We start from the raw sequence: 17889 nt of genomic DNA, 5'->3' as shown, positions 1-17889 counted from the left end.
TGATGTGTATTATTAGAGGGAATTTCTTTACCCAGAACTCACTATAGCAATGAATTTTAAAAAGTTCATTCCAAATCATTTTCTAAGAACTAAGAAAGTCACAAAGAAGTACAGACAAGCAGATCAGCTTTGAAAGCTCCAGGTTGAATTTATTATATACCTAAAAAACTAAGGTGTATAAAATGGAACGCTGGTTCTGTATACAATCCTTTTTCTATTTTACTGTGTCAATTTTATATAGTATTTGTTGAGTTCAGCATAAAAACAAAGCACACGAAATCTAATTCTCTTAGGTTTCCAAAGCCTTTTGCATCTATTATCTCAAGGGAGCCTCTCAAAATCCTGGCAATGCAGGTAGGTCTTACTATTTCTGGTTTACAGATGAGGAAACTGAGATCCAGAGATTCTAAAAGCAGTACCTGAGGGTCATAAGGATAGTAAACCTCAGAGGACAGATTTGAATGTCCCCATGACAACAACCACTATAGCATGCTATTCTCCAAAGGAGAAAAGAGGAGACAGGAACCCCCCAACTCCCCTCTCCCCCCAAAATCAGATGCTTTTAAGAAATAGTGAAATCAGGCAATACAAGCCAAAGCTCCTCCAGAAATGCCCTTTAGGATTACCTGGCCTAGTATCATTCCAAAGACTGGCTCTGATATGAAATAAAAACCCAATTACTGAACACAGGGGTCCCTTTTCAGGCTAACCTCCCCAATTCAAAGCTTTGCTTCAGCCTGTAACAGACATAAAATATGCTTAATACTTAGGAAAAGCACTTGACTCAAAGACCCAAAACTGGAACATTATGTAGTCAGCAGCAGACAAAAAAAAAAAAAAAAAAAAAAATGACATTGACTCAACCTTGCACAGGAAAAGGCTTATTACCTCGACAAGCCAAAACAAACATAACTACAAGAATCTGAAACGCATTAGCATACAACAGTCTCAGAAAATATAATTATGTCGCGTTATCCAACAAGTCTTTGTTTTGAAAAAAAGCTTCCGTATTATTTTATGCCAGGTGCTTGATGCACATTGTTTCTGGGTATTCTCATTCAGGTTTATTTTACATCATGAGAATCCAAGACGCTTAGCTTCCAGTCTCGCTCAAGGCAGAAGCCATTGATGTCAGTCAAAAGACTCTAACATGGAGAGCTTCTCTTTGAGGGATTTCAAGTCCAGGACACGCTAAAAGGACTAAAATAATGTGGAAGACCCAAACTATACAATTGGCACAAGGCAGGTTGGTGGAGTTTTTTCCATCCTTTGTCTGGCCCCAGTGGTAAGCCGCTAAGGTGGGCATGATGCTTAGATTTGGGTAAATTTCACTTCTTTTTGCTAACCAAGGGGAACCTATTTCTTTCTTCCCAAATATAGTGATTATTTGCTGAGATTGTGTCTGAGAGGGTAAGAGGCAGAAATACCTCCTCAGTACTCACGATCCATTCTTTTCCTTCTTTTGCCCCATGTTTTGCCCATGTTTGCTTTAGCTATCCTAGGACAAACTTCTTTATGAGACAACCCTCTAGTCTGTTGTTAATAGTCTCACACCAAAAAGTCAATACTTGTTCTTGTGTCTGGGAGGATATACTTACAGGATGACAAAGAAGGAATTGTCTAAATTCAATCAAAGACCAACGTCCATTAATGATCAAGAAGTAGACAACTGGCATTCAGATGCATTTATTTTTCACTGAGATCCAAATTAGAAGGATCATGGGATTGTTAGAGAGTAGATGACCACATTTTTAAATAGGAGCAATTAGCGCATTATATAGGTATTGAACTCTACAAAGGGATAACTCATACTTACATCGAGTCTTATTTCTAAAATCAATCCTTCAATTAAAATGTCCAAATTGTCCGGTGGTAGATATCTGGATGATGTGATATCACTGTATATGGATGAGTATTCCTGACGAAGATACACTTCATAACATGTTTATATTCCAATGTCATGTGGTCCTTGATCATATTCTTTTATAACTCTTCCATGGATTCCCACTTTATACGCTTGGAGTCCTAATTTTTTTTTGACTTCACATGGATGTCAATGGAACCTATAGGCTCCCTCTTTTTAAGAGACTTCCCCTCCATCCTCTTTCAATTACGTGTCTCTGAGATGATTCTTTATACCACTTTTGGTGAACATTGCTTCATTAGTAATAAGCAAAGTCTATTCATACTCATCATGTCTATAATTATCCAACAGGGGACCTTCAACCTAATTCTTCACACCCTGGTATTCCATGATTTGCAATCATGTTAATCACCAAAAAGAATGTGAGTTATTAAAGAAATAAACCTCAGGATCACTAAAAAACACCAAAAAAACCTGATGTTTTCCTAATGCTACTGAGTCTATTCTCATCTTATCTAAATCTGAGCCAAGTTCATTCTCAGTACATAATATCTATCCTAGATATATTCACTGACAGACTTGGTCCTAATGGCATATCATGGTACACACACCAAAGCTTTCTTTATCCATTAGCTTTTCTGGGAAGCTAATTAGAGCAATTTTGTTGAACTCATTTAGGAGAATCTGAGAATGGGGGGGGGGCTGTAATTTGGTCCATTGATGATACATAGGAACATATACATTTTGAGCTGGAAGGGACCTTATCCAATTCAACCCATTCATTTTTTATATGAAGAAACTAGACCCAGAGAATAGGGCAAGAGTGACAAGTCCAATGGCACACAGGTAATTATAGACAAAGTGGATTTGAATCCAAGTCCCCTGGTTCTAAATTCAGAATTCTTTACACTCCACCATTCTTTACAAAGACCTAGAATATGGACAATGAACTAGTTTAGAATGGAAGAGGAACAAAAGAGGGGATCAATTTTAATGAATCTGGCCTCCTTCCTAAAAGAAAGGCCTTGTCAGATGAGCTCCTTTAAGGTGAAATTTTGATCTAACAATCAAATGCTTTTTTATAGAAAAGAAACGATCAACTCAACAAGACATTACATAATCTGATCCTTTCTGTAAATTGAGTGACTTTAAAGAGATTGTTCTCTAAAGAATATCGTTAGCCAAAGTCTATCTGTTCTCTTCTCAGATGTTTAGCAAAGTTGCCCTGGGATCATCTGTAGACTGTAGTCCCCAAGGCTTTGTAGACAAATTTGGGAAATGACATATATGGGTTAGTAGTATTCTGTGACCCAGGGACACTGGCCTTCTAGCTGTTCCACAAACAAGGTACTCCATCTCTCAGCTCTGACCCCCAGGCCTGGAACACTCTCCCCACAGTACTCCAACTAATGACCTTCCTGGCTTCCATTAAGCTCTAACTTCTCCAGTAAGCCTTTTCCCATGCTGCTTAATTCCCAAGCCTTCCCACCATTATTTATCATAAATGTGTGTGTGTATCTATATATCTATATCTATATCTATCTATCTATCTATATATCTAATCTATCTATATCTCTTATATATAGCTTGCTTTGGGTATGTTTATTTTCATATTATACAATCTAATGATTGTAAGCTCCTTGAGGGCAAGGAGCTCTGATGTCTTTTGCCTTTTTGCATCCCCAGTACTTAGCTCAATTCCTGGGTTAATAAATGTTTATTGACTGATTGAGCAGTCAATGATTTCAGTAGCCATGATGTTTTTGTTTTTTTTTTTTTTTTCCTCCACAAGCATTTATTGCAATTCCCTTATTCAGCTATATTAAAAAAGGATTCCTCACTACTCGAAAAGTTATTGCCTCCAACATAGATCTCTTCTGAATACAGATAGCCTGGTCTTAACAGCATTTATTTTGAGATTCTTGTTTCATTTGTAATTCCCCATTCATCAGGGACATTCATCAGCATTTGAGTCCAAATATAGTATGACCACTATTAATGTCAGAAAAAAATACTTTGTGATAAGTCTTAGCAGAATTGTTCCATTTTCTCATCTGTTTGTTGTCCTGCTTCCAGTTTTATTCCACACCTGGGGGATGATTTGGCTTCACTTGGTTTCTCATCAAAGCTTTCTGTAAATGAGATTTTCCTTCCACCTACCCCTTGCTGTTTAATGAGGCTAGTAAGTTAATAAGATCAGCTAAAGGAACTATCATTTTTAGAACAGAAGTGTGTGGGCACCAACACGAACCACTAATTCATTAATCACAGAGAGATACTGTTCAAATAACACACACACACATATTTGTATCTATACAATATATTTATATATGTATATGTAAATATGCGTTCACATTCCTCCTCCCATGGTCTAATCTTCCATGGGCTAATCTGCCCCGTGCTAATCAGGTGATAAAAAAATGGCAAATCACAATCATGTCCCTTTATTATTGCTCTCCAAGTTCAGTTGGAAAAAGAAATGGAGAATAGACATGGAATTCAGATTCCTAGACAATAGAGCTATCATGAACTTTGAAATACAAGGGACTTCTATGCAAAGTCAGTTTGGGTGCATAAATGTAGTATTGTTACTTCTAAGAAATTTTCAGAGCAAAATAGATAAAGAAAAGGTTTGAGAAGCAAGTCATTTTGAGGAATCATTGAGCCCAGTATGCTTCCACCCCTTAGCAGATCACCTTACCTTCATATGTACCAACTTCCAAGAGAGTCCCACTCTGCTCAAGATCCAGGAACTCCTTGACTGTCAGAAAATTATAATCCACCCCAGGCACTTCTCCTTCTCGTGGAGGCCGAGTTGTGCCTGTAACAGAAAAACCAAAGCATAAAATGATGTCATTCAACTCAAAAGGGAAAGCTACCAATCCCAAACTCTAGCCCCAACATGGAGACCTCCCAAGATAGCCACTTACATTCAGCATCATAGCTCTCCCTTCCCCTGCCATCACCACCACACAGCTTCTACTTCCTAAGGTCATGATGCTGAAAAGCTTAGACAGCCATAGTGCTTTGGATGTTGCTAAAATGTACCAATATGAAGAGAACAAGACAGACAGGGACAGACAGAGAGAAAGACAAGGAGAGAGAGAGAGAGAGAGAGAGAGAGAGAGAGAGAGAGAGAGAGAGAGAGAGAGAGAGAGAGAGAGAGAGAGAGAGAGAGAGAGAAAGACAGTAAATTTAGACATAACCAAAATTGAAAACTAGAAACAAAGACAGAGACAGGGACAGACAGAGAGAGACAAAGAGAAACAGTAGATTTAGGCATAAACAAAATAGAGAACATCAGCTTTTTTAACTCTTGGCAATATCCAGAAACAACTCACCAGCTCATGACCTAAAAATTTTACATTTTTATCTCTTTGAACAATAAAAGTCTGTTCAAATCCACTTTCAACACTTGGTACAAGGCAGCAGGCCCTTCAAAACAGAAACTCCTTGAGGACAGGACCTATACTGTAACTCTAACATTCAACACTATCTGGCCTATAGAATGTGCTCAATAAATCCTTGATTGATTGGATTTAAGAATATTGAACAAAGACTGAATGCAAAACTGTGTGATACAGAGAAATGTTGTTCTGAGAGTCTCTGCTGGGATGCCTAACAGACCCACAGAAAAAGTTAACATTATGATTGTAAAGAAAACATTTTAGGGATGAAGAATCTAAATATGAAGGCTAACCAGAACTGAACATGACATTTTTTTCTCCAAAACCAATCTCCTCTCAGGAGCCAAGCTTTTCTTTTCTCTGGATACCAAATGTAGCATTTCCTCTCATCTAGAGATAAGAAGCTTTTAAGCTGCATTTAAAAGCCATTCACCTAAGGTCCTGAGCTGAGAAACAAAATCCTTTAGACAAATTCCAACCATGTTCTTAGAAATAACTTTCATACTGAGATTCTAAAGAACGGACTGTGTGTTTATGTCTGATACATTGAAAAAGGGAAAAAAAGATTAATGCAAAGTCCCTTAAATGTTGTCTACCCTGTGGGGATGGGAAGGGAAAGCCAACACAAATTTATTAAGCACTTGCTATGTGCCAGTCCATGTGCTGAACTCTACGTGCATTATCTCATTGTATCCTGTATCTATCAGAGAGGTCATCAAGGGAATGGATCTTCCCTCAAGAATTCTATACTTCTTTTAGAAAAATTGAGACTGACACTGTCAGAAAGACCTTTACACTAGTCCCCACCTCCCACTGTAAGCACCAGATTGGGAATCACTTGGGAAGAGCTTGTCTCCCTTTTGTTATTTACCACCTCCAATGACATCCTTGGGCATCCTCTGTAACACAGGCTTGGTCCTTTTATTTACCCTTCTTCTCCCCCCAAATACACTGGTCTTAAAAAGAGGGAGCTGGAATATTCCTTGCTCTGCAATGTCACATCCTCTGCTGCCATCTTTTAGCATCCTTTCCTCCTATGAAGATCATCTGACAAACCTATTGACCCTGTTCAGATCCTAGCACTGTTAAGTTCCAGTCCCAAGATTATCCTCCTTCCTTGTGTAAAGAATTCAATTTGTAGCTCATTGTTCTCCTCTCAAATTCTTAATTAGGAGTCTTAAGCATTTCCTACCCTATTAGCGTCTCAATTTACTATTAAAAATTAATTTACTATTAAATATTATTAATTTACTATTAAATCACATGACCAATTCCACTACTTCACCTCAGCCATACAGAATTCTTAACTCTGTGACTCTAAACAAGACACAACCTCCATCTGAGGTTTTTCCCATTGTAAAATGATTACAATAAATAAATATTTGAAAAGCATTTAGTACAGTAGATGGAAAGAAGTAGATATTTAATAAATGTTTATTTTCTTTACAGATCAGCAGACTGAAGCACAAGGAGATTAATTGATGCCTGAAATCATAGTGACCAGTTAGCTTCAAGTCCAGTACTCCTTTGTTATCTATGTTATAAGCTTCTCATCAAAGGGGCCTACTTCAGGTTACCAATAGATGGTGTTAGGGTCCATACTGGGATGCAGGTATTCCAACATCTGCTACAGAATTCTTTTTACACCACATTCAAATCAATGAGAATAAACAAAGAATCATCAGAAACAAGGCTACTATTCCACTTGAATAGATGTGCTCTGTAAACTTTAAAGAGCTATGTGACTGTTACTGATTTTAAAAACTTCTCTCCAAACATAAAAGAAATGAATAATATTTACAAAAAAGAGATCAAAGAAAGAGGGGAAAGTAATGGTATGTACAAAAATATCAAAAACAGGACTTTATGTTGTAGCAAAGAATTAGAAAAAGGTAGGGACCTGTGAGCTAGAAAATGACTGAACAAAATGTGATCTGAGTTACTATTGTACCATAAGCAATGACATCAGGTTAGATTCAGAGAAATCTGAAAGGGAAGACTTGCTTGAATTGAAGCTGAGTGAATCAGAAAGAACAAGAGGACGAGTTACACAGTGTAAACAAAATCAGAAAAGAAAACGACTGTCAAAGTCTTATGAACCAGATTCAATGGAACAACCAAACGTGACTCCCGAAGATTGCTATGTGCTTCCTACCCTGGTGATGAAGTGATGGAATAGGAGAGTGTAAGACATACCTCTTCAAGACAAGGTCAATGGATTGATCTGTTTTGTATAATTATACTTCTTTGATACAAAGGCAGGCCTTTTCTCTGGGGGCAAGAGTGGTTCAGTGGGAAAAATGGGATTCATGAAAATGACATTAATAAAAATGAGGGATGGATAAAAAGTGCATTGATGATTATTTTATTTTTACTTTATTTCTTTTGCTGAGGCAATTGGGGTTAAGAGACTTGCCTAGGGTCACACAGCGAAGTGTTAAGTGTCTGAGACCAGACTTCATGGTTCTCCTGACTTCATGGGATGAATTATTTTAAAAAAACAACAAAAATAAACAGAAGAAAGGGCAGATAGGTGGCCCTGGGATTAGAGTACCAGTCCCGGAATCAGGATGATTTGGATATGGTGAACCTAAATAGCTTGCCCACAGCCAGTAATTAGCAGATGTAATTCCTCTTACTTCAAAATCAGTTCTCAATCCACTGAATAAAGTAAAGCATTTAGGAAATATTCAGGTAGCATATGAAGGCCAATAACTCTCTCCTCTGAGGGACTAAGAATTAGGAAGACCCGAGTTCAACTTCTTTCTTAGGTACTTACTAGTTCATATTAGAGACAATTCATTTAATTATCCTTAAACCTATTTCCTCATGGAAAGTGGGGATGATAGGAGTCTTTTTCTTCACAGAATTAATCATCATCATCATCATCATATTATATAACCAATCACATAATTAGTAACATTTTATAATATATCCTATTGCTGCTGCTGCTGCTGCTGCTGCTGCTGTTGTTCTTCCATTGTCTTTTAGGACAGCATGATACAGGAACAATCTAGACTCAGAGATTTAACTTCTTACAAACCATAGGGTCACCTTTAGGAGTCTCAGTTTCCTCAGCTGTAAAATGGAAACTTGGACTACAGGCTTTCCAAGATCCCCTCTAGCTCTAAGTGTATAATCCTCTGAGAGTGGTTGTAAGGATCAAGTGAAATGATGTATGTCAAATGCTTTGCAAACCGTAAGACTTTATGTCACTGTGAGTGAAAAGCTAAATGTCAGCTATTACTAGAAAGGCAGCTTAGTACAGAGAGTGCTAGGTTTAGGAATTAAGAAGGTTCTAGTTGACATCTTTCCTTAGGCAGTTACTTGCTGTTCAGTTAGTGAGTCACACTGGACTCTTCATGGCCTCATTTGGGTTTTTGGGGCAGAGGTACTGGAGTGGTTTGCCATTTCCTTCTCCAGTTCATTTTACAGCTGAGGAAACTGAGGCAAACAGGATGAAATGACAAGTACAAGGTCACACATCTAATAAGTGTCTGAAGCTGGATTTGAATTCAGGTCCTTCTAACTGGTGCAGTGCTCTATGCAATGAATCACCTAGCTGCCCCTTAGATACTTACAAGGTGTATAAAACTGGTAGATAAGTTATATAACTGCCCTGAACTCTGGCTCTTCATCTGTAAAAGAAGGCAAATCATGATGAAGTATTTTACAGCCTTAAAAACCTGGCAGTGATGCATGTACCTTCGGAATCTAATGTTTATTGTGCAACAAGAAAATGATATTCACACACATGTATTGTATCTAGACTATATTGTAACACATGTAAAATGTATGGGATTGCCTGTCATCGGGGGGAGGGAATAGAGGGAGGGGGGGATAATTTGGAAAAATGAATACAAGGGATAATATTATAAAAAATATATATATAATAAAAAAGTATTAATTAAAAAAAAAAAACCTGGCAGTGAGATGACAGCTAATAGTATTATTTATTATTGTGTTTGTATTGTGAAGGACCACAGATCTCTTATCTTTGCCTTAAAGTCCATCTAGACTAATTCCCTCATTTCACAGTGGCAGCAAACGTGATTAACTCAACTTCTTCTAGATGACGAAACATTAGAGATGGGATTTGAACCCAGGGCTGATTCCGGAGCCAGAGTTCATTCCTCAGCATCATGATAAGACTTAATCTTGTTTTGATTTGCTTTAATTTTCCCAAGAATGGCAGGGCCAGATCCATTGATCCACCTGGGTACCATTCTTTAGAAGCGAAATACCCCACTTGACACATGTTTCTATTAACAAATTGATAAGTTAGAAAAGTAGAAACTGTCACATGATATCAGTGGTAAATTACAAAAGTAGAAATCAGTCGTAATTATGCCATTAGACAGTTTTGTTTAACTCCTTTCTGAAAAATGTCCTTCGGAAAGGAGGGTTGTTTGGGTGTTGATTGGAAAGAGTCTGTTGTATGAAAACAGAATCTGTCAATATAAAGAAAAGAAATGTATAAAAATAAAACTGTGAATGGAAAGACAAAGAAAGCATTCCATGGAATAATTAAGGATGAGCTAGTTGTCTGCCCAGAGAATAGTCAATGCTCTTAATCCTTTTAAAGGAGGAAAGAAAAACCAGGGCTAACATTTTTCTCCCTGCTGGCATTCTGACCATGAGCTGGGGGTGGGAAGAAGGGAAGGAACCACCCCAACAACTCCAGGGCTTATTACCCAGGCAAGAGCTTCCCATGTTGTTGTCTTGCAAAAGGATTACTCTCAGATGTTTGTTCTGTTATCCTCTGAGAAAACCGCCTTCAGTCTGAACCAATGTCACCAAGCTTCATTCAATGAGACGATAAGGAGGGAAAGGGGAGAGAAGGCCCGCCTTCTCTTTTCTTATAGCAGAATGACAAGCTGCCGGCTGGACACACGCCTGGCAGATGGCATTTCAAAGGGCTTTCACGAGCCATCTGGGATGTGTACAATTATTACAAACCACACTTACAACAAAGCCAGAAGGGTTACTTCCTGACAGAAAGGAGAAGTAAAACAAATTCTATTTCTCTTCTCAGGGACACAGCATTAAAAATCACCAGCCTCTTACAAATGGAGATTTTATACAATACCACCGCAGCCTTCAACTAGTTTAGCTAGAGATTTGGCCACTGATATCCTGGAGCTCTTAGCTGATAAACACAGGCATAAAAATATCACACAGTACGGAGAGATCTGCCGTGATTAAATCAAATACATTAAGGAAGAGAAATCAGATTTTCAAAGAATAGCCTTTTTTTTTTTTTTTTTTTTTTTTTAACACATTTCATTCTGTGTTGAATGTGGTGCTCTTAAATACTTCGAGGCTTCCACAATACTCACAAAAAATTAACAATAGGTCCAGTTGTACTTATTTGGTAATTGGTTCACTCTCTTCATTTCTCTTCAGTTTATGCTTAAAAGCTTTCTTATATAGCATCATTAATCGATCTAGGGCTCAGAGGAATCCCAGAAGTCATATAGTTCAACCCTCTTTTTGTTTTTTTGTTTTGTTTTGTTTTTGTTTTTTAAGAGATGAGGAAACTGGGATCCAGGGACTTAGTCAAAATTACAGAGATAGGAAATATAAGAGGCAGAAATCTCCCATATAACTTGCTTCAAGATTTTTCTATCTGAAGGGTATTTCTGATGGGAAATGACAAATGTGCTCTTGAAAAAAACTGAGTTCTACTGGATATTTTGCCTTGAACATTAACCAACTCTTTGTATCCCAAGTCCAGAATTGTTAGCTCAAATGAGATTTTTAAAAATCCCTGCCAAAGGTCATGGTTAAGTCAGGAAACTAATGATAAAGTTCACCATCCACTCCTCTGCCTATCATTAGGAGCTAATAAAGAGCCCAGTATATGGGGTAAAAGAGAAAGAGAGACAATGGTTATTTTTACACGTGATTCTTTAAAATAAGCTGCTCAAATTCAGAAGAAAATTCCACTTAGTTTGGTACCATGGTTGCACTGAAATAAATCTCAAGGTATGAAATCCATATCCAACAGCATGACCATAAACCTTGTGAAATTCAGTTTTCTCAACTTTAGAATAAGGAGCTTGGACTGGATGATTTCAGAGAGCTCCCAAACTATGAAGCATTTTCCTGATGCCAAAGTGTGACCTGGAGGTGATCCCAAGTTTTTGAAGGCCAGGACTAAAAAGCTTCCACCATGTTGGGAAAGGATGCCTCCCATTGGAGTCCATGTGGCAGAATTAGAAATGGAATTCAAGGTCTTAGACCCCAAATGCAGTTCCCTTTTCTACTATAACAATCTTTCAAGGGCAACACTTGAACCTGGGCCTCTAGTCTGCAAAGACCAGCACTCTGTTTACTCTTAGATGAGGTTCAGGTGGACTTCAAACAAATTGGTAAGCCTTAATATCCATCATCAGGTATGATATTGAGGATGAGGATGAGGATGAAGACATTACTAATGTAAGGTGGAGTTGTGAATGGGCTTTGTGTAGGGAGAGTACAATGAAAACAGAGCTTCTGAAGAATTGGATAAATACCAATCTTGCTTTCATTCGACAGTAATTCAACTAAATAATTCGAGCTCTGGCCTCCTATGAAGCTGGGTCTGAATTAATAATGTCAGAAAAGGTCAAAAGGGTCAGGGGTGAGCGGTTACTTGCTCCTTGTGTACACTTTAAGGTTCATAAACTCTGAATTCATTTGGTTAGAAGAGATCCAAGTGGAGGAAAAGGCACAAAGTGACCTTGTTTGCTGTCAAACTCTACTGGGCAATCCCCAGCATTATTTGCGCCCTATGTTACAGACATTACCCTAAGACGGACCACATATGGATGCGAGAGAAAGCTTACTGGTGGATGGGAAAAAGCTGCCCATTCAGGATCCCGCCTGAAATTGTTTCTATTATCATTTGATTACTCTACCCACAAGTCATTCTATGCTGAGTAAGCCATAAGTGAAAGTCTGAAGGACCTTATGGCCAGATTGTTAATATGTGAATCCAAGGCTCTTTATCACCTTACCATTCTACCAGGACCTCAGATTAACACGGTAATAAGCCATCAACAGCCTGCTGTTAAATTAATCAGATTCTTGCTTATTGCCATCTCACATTATTGCAAATGGAACTTGGAGAAGTCAGAATCACCTCAATTACCTTGGTGTCAAAAGAAACTATCCCTCTTCTTGCAAAACAACTACTGGAGTACCTTCTCAGCCAATTTCTCATTCCAGGATATCACAGTTATACAGACAAAATGAGCCCTCAATAAATGCTTATTATTTGACCGGTAATCGGGTTACTATTCATTTGATCTTATAATTTATCTGGCACACAGAAAATGCTGTACCTTAAATAGAGAATCTCCACTGAAGTAAGTTAGATCCTGTTTGATATCATGTCATTTCTGCAGAATGTATGGTTTTGCTCTCTCCCCTCCATTCCCCTCCCTCCCTCTCTCCTTCCTTCCTTCCTTCCCCACCCCTCCTTTTGTTTTTTCTTTCTTTCTTTCTTTCTCTCTCTTTCTTTCTTTCTTTTCTTTCCTTCCTTCCTTCCTCCTTCCTTTCCTTCTTCCTGTCCTTCCTTCCTCTTTTCTTCCTTCCTTCCCCTCCTTCCCTTTCTCTTTTCTTTCCTTTCTTCCTTCCTTCTCTGAGCAATATGTTTATATAAAACCTCCCTGTGTCCCTGATACAGACCCACAACTTTCTCAACATTTGAAGTCTTACAGATTTATCTGAGTTCCTGAGAGAAAAACTGATTTACTCAAATAGCCAGTATATAGGAGAGGTTGTCCTGATTCCAAAATTGGCCCTCGATTCAATGTCCCAGGCAGTCTTTCTATGTGTAATAAAATATTATCAAAATCCATTTCTGCATTTGATGAAACATTTTCTTTACTATGGCTGGTACTTTTCTCTGTCTAAAATAACAACAGATGTTATATGGTGCATTAAATTCTCAAAAGGCATTACATATATTATTTCCAATCTCACAAAAATGCTTTGATATTGGCACTACAGGTATTATTAAACACACTTTACTAAAGCAGAAACTGGAACTCAGAAAGGTTGTCACTTGACCTCGTCAGATGGTGAATAAGGGCCAAATTTTAAACCATGTCTTATTGCTTCCAAGTGTAGCCATCTTTCCCATTAGGCCAAGCTGCCTGCTATCTCACCAAACTATGTTTAAATTACAATCCATTGACCCCTTTCTAGCTAAATCAGTTCCTTCAAACTCCCGGAAATGCCAGTGTCTCCTTGGATGTTGTTATTCTTGAATGGGCTGTTCAGCTCACTTAGTTCCAAGCTAAGGTTCTAAAGCCTAGACCATCAGCAAAAGTCCTTGTACTAAAAATTTGGCAGCCTTCCCCCCCCCTCACCCCTTCTAATCAAGTTATCTTGATCTTGGAACACACCCAATTTTTTGTAATTATTTTTTGGATTTAACTACTCAAAAAAAAAAAAAAAAAGTCCATTCTTCTCATCAGCAAATAACTCTCCAAACATCTTTTAGACAGACCAACTACTCTGAGACACACCAGTGCATACTTATTTTTCAGATTTATTTTCCCTTTCTCCCAAATCGCCTAACTTGCTCTTTTTCATGATCTTTTTTTTTTTTACTTTAGCACCTCTGCCAAACCTGTCACCCATCCCAGGGATGCACTCTTGCTTGTCTCCACCCTTTTGAAATCCCTAGTTTATCTGGGATAAGTAACTTCAAGCAAGTAACTTCAATTCCTGAAGCTTTATTTTCCTCAGGGAGTGTGGACCAGTGACATAAAGTTTCTTTTGCTTCTAAACCTACAATCAATCTTATGTATGATAGAAAATGATGGGGGAGAGACAAGAAACTTATTGGATGACAAGATAGAAAAATAATTTGAACAATCCATAATTGGGAAAAGAGAAGGGAGTAAATCAAGATAAAATTTAATAAAAATATACACAAAGACTTACACTTTATTTAAATAAAAATGAAAATCAGTTTCAGAAAGGCATAATGAAGAAAGCATGGTTGGATATCAAGTCATTCAAAAAAAATCCACATTTAAATGTAAGAGCTGCTGCTTAAAAGCACAGTACTAAGTATTTTTCTATCTATGAGAACTTTCTTTGTTTTAGATCTCATGTCCAATTAATCATTCAAAACATATTTATTAAGGGCCTTCTATGTGCCAGATACTTTACTAGGTGTGAGATATACAGGAGAAACAATCCTTGTCCTCATGGAGCTTATGTTCTATTGGATGATTGCACAGGAGAAGGATCATTGAGACAGCTTAATACCTTTTATGACATATAGTCAAAATGGTTGGAACAATTTATGGTGTCACCAACTGTGTCTAATGTTGCTCCCATTTTTGGCATATCCAATTTTCAGGATGTTGAAGAGGAACCTCAGGGTCCTTTTAATTTAAAGTCTTTATTAGTGGAGCATGTTTTCACATGGTCATTTATTTATACCTTGCAATTCTTTTCTGGAAAGTATACGTTTTACATTCTTTGATGAACTTTCTATTAAGGAATCACTGGTACTTAAATATTTTTGCCAAATCCTTATAGATGAGACTTTCATCAGTCATGCATCTGGGTCTGCATAGTAATTAAGAGTTTCCCCACCAAAGACCTTATATTTATTTTGTCTACCTTTATATGTGATCATGTTGCCTCTCCTATAAAATATAAGCTTTCCTGAGGATAGGCTTTGAGAGACTGTCTCATTTTTGTCCATTTACCCACAATGCCTGGTATATTAATAAGTTCTTGCTGCTTGATTCATAGTAATTTTATAATTTTGGGGTGAACCTGAAAAGCCCAAGCCCTTTCTCTATTTAATATACAAACTGTCTCAGCAGTGGCAGCAGTTCTGGTAGGGCTCGTATAAAATCCAGAGCACTCAAAGTTTTACCATATGGAAGGTTCACATCTAATATCACTATGTACAAATCTTCAATTAAGACATGGGCAGCTAGGATTGTTAGGTTATTATTTAATGTTCTGCTAGTTGGAGAAAGAGAGAAAGAGAAAAGAGAGAGAGAGAGAGAGAGAGAGAGAGAGAGAGAGAGAGAGAGAGAGAGAGAGAGAGAGAGAGACAGAGAGACAGAGAGAGAGAGAGAGAGAGAGAGAGAGAGAGAGAGAGAGAGAGAGAGACAGAGAGAGAGAGAGAGAGAGAGACCCAGAGAGACAGACTCAGAGAGACCAATACAGAGAGACAGAGATAAACTCAGAGAGAAAGAGACAGAGGGAGACAGAGACAGGAACATAGAGAGAGAGACTCAGAGTGAGACAGAGAGAGACAAAAACAGAGATGGGGGAAAGAGGGAGGGCAGGAGAAGGAGAGAATGGGGGGGGGGAAGTTTAGGCCTCTACCACATGGGGCTTTGGAAATTACTATGCTTCATAAATAATGGATCTTTTATTCAATTATAGAGCTTAGAAGTAAGTACAAAGGCAGACACAAAAAAGAAATACCTGGGACAACAGGATTTAACTCTTAGATGGTCTAGAAGCCTCTGATCTTTGGCTCCCATCCCCAAGCCCAAATAAAGGTTCAAGGCAGAGAATTCTCATTTGGCATCTTTCTATCCGCATTTGCCAGATATCAATACTGGGCAAAAAAAAAAAAAAAAAAAAAAATAGGTGTTGAATAACTGTTGAAATGATCCGAATCGCAACATTTCTAATATATTTTGCTTGTGCTTGGGATGAATGATTTTAATATTGATTTTTATATTGGACCCCATGAAGCTTAAAGGGCACAGGGCTTCTCAATCTTTCAACTCTGTAGTCTTAAATTCAGCTATATTTGAAGTGTGAGACTTGGAAAAGTGATCAATCAAACTCAGAGCACCTAAAAATGCAAGCATTTAATTTATTTTTCAGTCAACAAACATCTATTATTAAGTGATGACTGTGTTCCAGGCACTGTTTAAATGGAGGATATACAAATAAAAATGTGAAACAATCCCTGTTCTCAAAGGGTATACATTATGTAATGGAAATCAATATATATAACCCATTATGTTATAAAACTGGTATGAAGGCAGGCGTCCTTTACTTTTTTTTTTGCTTTCTGAACCCCTCTGCAATAGGGAAACCCAAGGATCCTTTCTTAGAATGATGTTTTTGAATGCATAAGAAGTAAAATAGCATCACAATGGGAACCAATTATAATGAGATACACTTATCAACATGTTTAAAACACATATACACATGCCAAGTGCAAGGATGCCAGGCTATGAATCCAAGCTTGAAAGTCATTGGATCCTCTATTCTGAAGAACAGTGGAAAAGAATTTTGGTTTTTTTAAGTTAAATATGAGAATATGAAAACTAGGTCTTTTGTTCTCATTTGAGTAACCCCAGGGCTTCTAAATAACCTATTTCCATAAACTCGGCTTTGTATGTACACATAAAAAAATTGTACAGAAAGGCCTTCAAATGAGAACTTCAGGCCTAGTTTTCATGTTACCACATAAAAATCTTTCCTAAAGACTGTTGTGATCCAGGATGGGGGTTGTTAAGCCCACAGTGTCATTTCTCTAAACTGAAATGATGAATCAGAAATCTATAATCTGAAGGTACCTTAGAGGTCATTCAACATCCCCCATGTTACACGGGATCGGGGCAAGGGGAAGGTTTGCTCAAGGTCACACAGGATCAGTGTTGGGGCTAAGCCTGCTGATGTCAAATCTAGCATTTCTTCCCTTACACCATTCTGGCATAGAAGAATCGTCCCAATTCTTTGGCACAGTAGAAAGAGAACTAATATGTAATCTTGATAATTCTGTGACCTTGAAAAGGCCATTTTTATCTCTCTGGATTCTCAGTTTTCTGAATCCTAAAATCAAGCTAGACTTTGAAAATGACTAGAAGAGGAAGATTACAAGATTGTTCTGATAATTCCTGTTTCAGGTTGGTAAATCTATAAAGTTTCCTAGACGGAAGCATCCTCATTTATAAAATAAGGAGGTATATGGTGCTCAATCTGTGATCCAAAAATCACATGTCCACTCTGGGTTTTAGGGACTCTAAATTTATGGAGTGTGCTTTTTAAAGACTAAAGGGGTCTTCAAAAGAGCAGTGAAAATTTCCCATGTTATCCCTAAAGGAGATTTAGATATAGAAAAGTCAATGGAAATATGGGCCTTCCAGCCAAAGAGATTTTATTTTACTAGTGGATTAAAGGGTCACAGGAATATAGATCTGGAGTGAAAACAGACCTTGGAGACCATTTTGTCCCATCCCCTCATTTGTACAGAAGAGGAAATAGAGACCAAGATTTGTAAGTAAAGTGAGCTGCCTTAGACCACACAGCAAGTAAATATCAAGAGCGGGATTTGAATCCTACTCCTCTTACTCATGAGTCACTGTGCCACAATGGTACTCAATCCTCATCGAGAATAAGGACAGCAAACAGTGTCTGTTAATTTAATGTCCATAGCACAATTATCAGGACAATTGTCAAGATGTACACTTGGGTCACTTCTTACAGAAAGTCCATTCCACAAGTTGGTCACTTAAGAAGCTGACCAAAGGGTTAATTCTGACAAGGTTCCCTTCCATTTCCCACCATAAGACATGGAAATTACTGAAGACAGAAAACTGAGACTTCTTAACTTTTGACCAGAATTAC

The 17889-nt window shown here is 37.8% G+C and overlaps 1 protein-coding gene across 18 annotated transcripts in view; it reads right to left on the bottom strand.

Moving 5' to 3' along the window:
• The window catches only part of MAGI1 (membrane associated guanylate kinase, WW and PDZ domain containing 1), a 696381-nt gene that overhangs the window by 143328 nt on the left and 535164 nt on the right, over positions 1-17889 (bottom strand). For all 18 annotated transcript variants that reach the window (XM_074284174.1, XM_074284160.1, XM_074284171.1 and 15 more), the window contains exon 3: positions 4566-4685. In XM_074284174.1, the coding sequence (XP_074140275.1) occupies positions 4566-4685 (120 nt within the window). The remainder of the gene's footprint in view (positions 1-4565; positions 4686-17889) is intronic.

The sequence above is a fragment of the Sminthopsis crassicaudata genome, chromosome 1 (genome assembly GCF_048593235.1).
Source record: "Sminthopsis crassicaudata isolate SCR6 chromosome 1, ASM4859323v1, whole genome shotgun sequence".
Lineage (NCBI taxonomy): Eukaryota > Metazoa > Chordata > Mammalia > Dasyuromorphia > Dasyuridae > Sminthopsis > Sminthopsis crassicaudata.
This window is presented reverse-complemented; position numbering and strand designations above follow the sequence as displayed.